The sequence below is a fragment of the Hippoglossus hippoglossus genome, chromosome 23 (genome assembly GCF_009819705.1).
Source record: "Hippoglossus hippoglossus isolate fHipHip1 chromosome 23, fHipHip1.pri, whole genome shotgun sequence".
Taxonomy (NCBI): domain Eukaryota; kingdom Metazoa; phylum Chordata; class Actinopteri; order Pleuronectiformes; family Pleuronectidae; genus Hippoglossus; species Hippoglossus hippoglossus.
This window is the reverse complement of record NC_047173.1, coordinates 6,276,211-6,282,210: the sequence shown is the minus strand read 5'-3', so window position 1 is coordinate 6,282,210 and position 6,000 is coordinate 6,276,211. Positions and strand designations below refer to the sequence as shown.

At 42.6% G+C, this 6,000-nt stretch overlaps 1 protein-coding gene across 12 annotated transcripts in view; it reads right to left on the bottom strand.

Annotated features, from left to right (window-relative positions):
- Positions 1 to 2,841: 2,841 nt before the first annotated feature.
- The window catches only part of sox5 (SRY-box transcription factor 5), a 229,353-nt gene continuing 226,194 nt past the window's right edge, over positions 2,842 to 6,000 (bottom strand). For all 12 annotated transcript variants that reach the window (XM_034578932.1, XM_034578933.1, XM_034578927.1 and 9 more), the window contains 2 exons: positions 5,060 to 5,276; positions 2,842 to 4,335 (listed from right to left, as the gene is read on the bottom strand). In XM_034578932.1, the coding sequence (XP_034434823.1) occupies positions 4,044 to 4,335; positions 5,060 to 5,276 (509 nt within the window). In that variant the 3' untranslated portion in view covers positions 2,842 to 4,043. The remainder of the gene's footprint in view (positions 4,336 to 5,059; positions 5,277 to 6,000) is intronic.

The following is a 6,000-nucleotide window of genomic DNA, read 5'->3' as shown; positions in this document are numbered from 1 at the left end:
TGACCCTCTGATTGGAGGGGCAAGAAGGTGGACTTAGCATAATTAACATGTTGTTATGGAGATGATTGAATTGTTCGGCGACACGCGGGTGAACGCCGCCGCTGTGATGACTGTATCACCATCATGTTGGAGGTGGAAAATAAAAATATCACCTGTTCATTAAGCCTTTAAAATGAATTTATCTCATTCATCTTTTCATTAATTTCACACAAACAAGTGAACAAGACCTTTTTTGCTGTATTTTTTTTGAAAAACAATGGCAGTGTATATTTGTATGTTTATGTGAACGTGTTGTATTGTGTGAATGCATGTGTGGAAGCGAAGAAGTGACCAGGACCAGCACAAGTTTTACCGAACACATTGCTGTCTTTATTAGAGCCTTGTCTGGCAGTAATACTGAAAAAAAAGTGAACTTAGAACAGATGGTGGTGGCAGCCCACGGCTTTTTTTTTTTTTTCATGTTTTTCTTTATTTCTTTGATATTTTTTTTGTGAGAGTACTGCAACTCTGGCATTTCTGTGGCATGTATATAACATCAATAAAAGAGACAGTAGGGAGAGAAAAAAAAAGAAATATACAACTTATATTACACTGTGTTATGAACAAAATATAAATCTATAACTCTATGTTATATTTACATAATTATCTTTCTTGATTTTTCAAGTTGAGATGGTAAGATATTTTTTTTTACTTGTAATAATTCTTACTTTGTTTTGAGCTCCACTCATGACTTTGATTGTCTTAAATAATATTATCATCATCATCATCATCATTTTCATTGTCTTGATATGGGGACAGACCTTGCCAGCAGGGATGATTGACGTCTTAATGCCCCCCCGATCCCCCAAGCCCCACCCACCCCCGTGATACCCTAAAAGGTGGCTCGATCCACTCTGTACTCTCCCCCCTCTCTCTCCAGCATCGGGTTGAACCACAGCGTGATAGCAGGGGTGACTATACAGCAAAATTAAGAGCCGGAGGCTCATGAAGTGGCGCATGGCGAACATCTATATTGTGATTGTTGGGGGGGGATCACTATGTGACGGCACACCTGAAGAGTAGTCATGGCTCCTGTAGCATCAGCGTGGAGCTAAAACAAAGCAAAGGGCTCCTGATGAGAAGTGACTGATACTGTAAGTGCGTCTGGTCGTCTCACACACACACACACACACACACACATGCACACGCATAAACGCACACACACAAACGCACACACACAGTGGAACACCCTTGGTGGATCATGGTAAACACTGCTTTCCTATCATTAAAAAAAAAAAAATTCACTATCACTATCACAAAAACAAAATATATGTATGTTTTTAAATCTAGAATACTACAAAAATGACAGCATAGGATTTGTTTGGTTGTCATGATAATCTCTTCGTTTTTAGTGTGTGTGAATGTGTTAGTGATTGTGTTTGTGCATGCATATGTGTGTGTGTGTGGATCCAACCCACTGATGTTCCACTGTGTCTCAGTGAGGCGGCCAAACAAGTAAACGGGGACGGGATTCTTTGTTCACTGAAAACAGTTTCCAAAAGTGATAAAAACTGATTTCCCAAAAAAAAAAAGGCAAAATAAAACAGAGGAAACTTCACATTATACATTATAATAACCATTACAAATAAAATTATTATGACAATTTTAAAAAAAACATTTTTCTCTGACTGCACAGAGTCTGAGTGCTTTTCAGAAATAGGTGTGGACATAGAAAGGTTTACATCTTCAGCTCGGAGGAGGGCTGGTGTCGAGTCCGTCAGTCCAGCTCGCTGTCCTAACTCCACCCACCTGCCCACCCATCCGCAGGATTAATACAAAAAAAATTAACGCGTCAAAAAAAGAAGGGAACAAAGAAACAAAGAAAAGGTAAAATGACAACTTTTGTTTAGATCTAAATACCTACAGCTATAATAGAATAATGTTTCATTGACTGTCATAGTTTCATATGGTCATAAAAAACCGATAAAGAGAAAAATAAATTATACTGTACATAACTTACTAAACTTAGGAAACGCTGACCGTCCTTATAATTATTGTTAATAATATTATTAGACTAGAGGCAGCTTGAAGAGAAAATAATAAAATACAGTATTCAAATACAAACAAAAACACTGACTGGCTGACTTCACCTCGGCTCTGCCCACTGGGGACAGCAATACGACGCTGATTGGAGGGAGTGGGAAAACACTGAGGGACAGAACAACAGTTTGTGTGTGTGTGTGTGTGTGTGTGTGTATATATGTGTGTATTTGTGAATGTGCATACGTGTGCTACAGTAAAGCTAAATCCATACTTCTACGTTTTCGTTTGAAAGCGGAGTTTCCAAACTCAAACGAGTGTTTCAGTTTTAATACCCGTCCATTCTAACCCGCCTGAACGCATATAACGTGACCACGTACATTGGGCATGTGCGTGCAGGTTTACATGGGAATTGTCGCAGATTGCTTGAATAATAGCTCATCTCCTGCATATAGGCAGTTGTATCATTGTAAAATGTAGTTTCAATGCACAACAGCTGTTAGCAAAGACGATAGGGTCAGCAACACGTGTATTTGATTATCCATGTTGCATTCTACACTGGTAGCCGAGGCGTTGGTAGTTTTCTGACAGGAGCCTGACGAATCAGTGAAGGCTACGCAGTGACCGGAAAGACCCAATCAGCAACGGTTGTGAGTGTCTATATTGTCGTTTTCAAACATCTCAGTTTCTGCTCCCCAGTTTTCAAACTAAAACGGAGCCAGCAGCGTTTCCAAACTTCACCATTTTAGCGGCTCTAAACATACACATAGTAGTGTGGATGTAGCCTGAAGCACAGAAGCAGCATGAGTTGCCTGTCTTTTCTGTGTCCTGGACGTTTTTCGCTTCTTTCTTTTTTTGCATTATATAAAAAAAAAAGAAGAAGATCACACCCAGTAAAATGAGTACACAGAACACACCGACACTCACACACACTGTCGAAGCTGAGCGATGTCCCGCCCTGCGACGAGATCGCGACAGAAAGGGGACGGAGCGAGAGGGAAACTGGCGGATTGTCTCACAACACAGTGCTTTCGCGTCTTGCTCCGTGACGCCCCAGGGACTCACCCCCTTCCTCCCCACCTCCCCCACCCTGAAAATCCAGTGAAAGGGGGAACGGTCCACGCTGCGCTGCCGGACCATCCCGTTGGATTCCAAACAGGTGGGGGTCGGTGGGGGAGGGGGCAGTCACAAAAACACAGAGAAAAAAAGGGGAAGGGGAGGGTGGTCGCTGACAGCACGCTGCGAGGTCGAAGAAAAGATATCGTTTTTGTTAAAAATAAACATGTCTGATATCTCTCAGGTGCTTAACAACAAAACGGGGGGGAAAAGAAATGTCTCTTTTTTCTATTATTATTCAAACTTGTAGCACAAAAACAACAAATCACATTCACAAGCCACTTATTGGCACCGTGTACCTGAGTGAGAATATTATAGAACCAAAGAACAAAAAAAGCTGTTTTTTTTTCTTTAAAAGTGTCTCTTGATAACAAACAGGTCCGCCATCTTAAAGTGTCATCTGTTTGGCCTTTTGACAGGTCCACTGTTCCGTCGTTTTTCGTTTTCAAAACGTCTCCTCGTCTACAAACGGGTCTAAAAGGTTGCTTTTTCTGAGAGTGATTTTTTTATTTCTCCTCACTTGGTGCATTACTCAAACTCTTGCAGTAGTACTTGAGTATTCCTCAGCAAGCTTCAGGAGTCGTCTCCGGTCATCTCCTCCCAGACTCCGGTTTGTGTAACAGTCAGTGTGAGTGACAGGTCCTGTGCTTCAGTTGATTGATCAGATGCTGGTATCAGGACTCCGGTGGGAGGGGAGAGGGGTATTAGGGTTGGGGTCTGGCTCTGTTAAAAGAGTCCATGTCAGTAAGGAAGTGGGTAAAGGGTGGCAGGTTTTTGGGAGATTGGGACTCAAAGTGATTGGCAAAAGAGAAAGTTCTTCCTCCTGATTGGTGGGTTTGGGATTTTTTTAAGGGGTGGGGGTTAACCAGTTGTGATTGGCTTTAGAAGTACGCGGCTCTCGCGGCGTCCTATTGGGTGATATGGTTCTCGTTATCGCTGGTGTAGTCGGCCTCTTCGTCCTCGTATTCAAACTCGTCGTAGCCGTTGCTGTCGTCCAGCCGCAGCTCCTCCTCCTTGATGCGTGGCTCGTCCCCCTTCAAGCCGGGCATGTGGGGGTTCTGGTGGTGGTTGGCGTTGGGTTCGGGGCTGCTGGACATGCTTGAGTGCTCAGAGGGCATCTGGGGTGAGGGTATCCCCGCCATGGACAGGGCACCTGGGTAAACCACGCCCGCTGAGGACAAGGGCAGCTGGCCCTGCTGCCTGTAAACACAGAGGGGGAAATATGAATCATCCAATCACATTATATATTATACCAGAATGGCACTCAGTACAGAGTAAGTGTCCAACAGTCGCCTTAAATTCAATCAAACTGCACCAAATTGCAAACTCTTGGAAAATATCTGTCCCCTAAATATGCCTGGTTTTATACCATATCCTTCCACCAAGTTTCGTGGAAATCTGTTTTTTATATGAAAAAAAATCCAGTTTTAAGAAAGGAAAAAAGTACTTTATATACTCATGATTGGGTCCAGACCCCAGGGTTGGAAACTATTGTTCTTGAGCTTTTGCATTATAACAACAAATCTTCTACATCAAGAAAAAAATGATCTTGAAAATGGTTTGCCCCAAAACCAGAATAATCATGAAAAAATAAAATCAAAGTTAGTTTCCAAGTTATTTCAAACCTTGTTGCTTACTGGACATTTACAGCAACATTATAAATCAAATGTACTTCATGTTCAATAAATACTGTAGAAAATGATTTGTTTTTAAAATATCCACCATGAGATGTGGTTCCTGTAGGAACAAAAACATCTAATGAGTTTATATTAACACTTCATTCACTCTATTTATGTGTTAATTATAGTATAAATATAAAAACACAAAATCCCCTCTAAGTATAAAAACTACTTGCTTCCTTATGACACATGTTTCCATTTGGGCCCCATTTCTAAGCAACACGAGTGGAAAACAGTCGTCTTACCCCACACTGAAATATTGTCTCATTTCCTGTCTGCGGGACCTCATGATGGCCTTGTACTCGCCAATACGCAGCTTCTTGCCGTCCACCAGGCAGGTGCGTTTGGGCCTCGGCTTGTACTTGTAGTCTGGGTACTTTTCCAGATGCTGCTTGCTGAGGCGAGCCTGCTCCTCGTAGTACGGCTGCTTCTCCAGGTTGGTCATGGCTTTCCAGCGCGAGCCTGGACGGAGGGAGAGAGAGAGAGAGGTGGAGGAAAACACTGTTAACAATCCCATCGATCTGTTTCGGTCACACAGCGTGTCTGCAACTGGCGAGTGTAACTGAAGCACGATAAGAGAAATAACGGCAGAGCTGTAAACGTTAGAACAAACCATTAAAGAGGGTTGTGATTATTTTACAGGAGCATGATGATAAAAATCTGTTTTGAGGAGGTGATTTAATTTGATCTTGTACGTCGGCGTGGAAAATGAATTACAGAGTGTGGGAGGTACAAATGTCTGTGTGACATGTGTGACCCTCTATCACGTGTGCATACTGTCACTCAGTTGAAAAACACACACACACACACAAAGATAATGGTGGAAGTTTCACCCGGTGAGGAGAACGCAGATCTGGGAAAGTGAGGTTAATGAGCAGAACAGCGAGGACGACAGGTACTCATCTAAACTAATGAGGACTTCACTTAACCTGCTGCCATCTCTCTGAGCTCAGTTTCTGCTCATAGATTTGTACCATCACTCTCCTGCATGTGTGTGTCTGTGTGCGCGTGGGTGTAATCTTGAGCACGTTTTTCCCTGTGTGTTTCATATCTGGGCTGAATTTGCACTTGACTACTGTATGTTTAATGGGTAAAAGCTGTCAGCACTTGGCTGTTCTCGCTCTGCTTTTTGTCTGTTCTGCGATCTGTTAGCAATCGAGAGACAGAGGGGGAGAGAGGGGGAGAA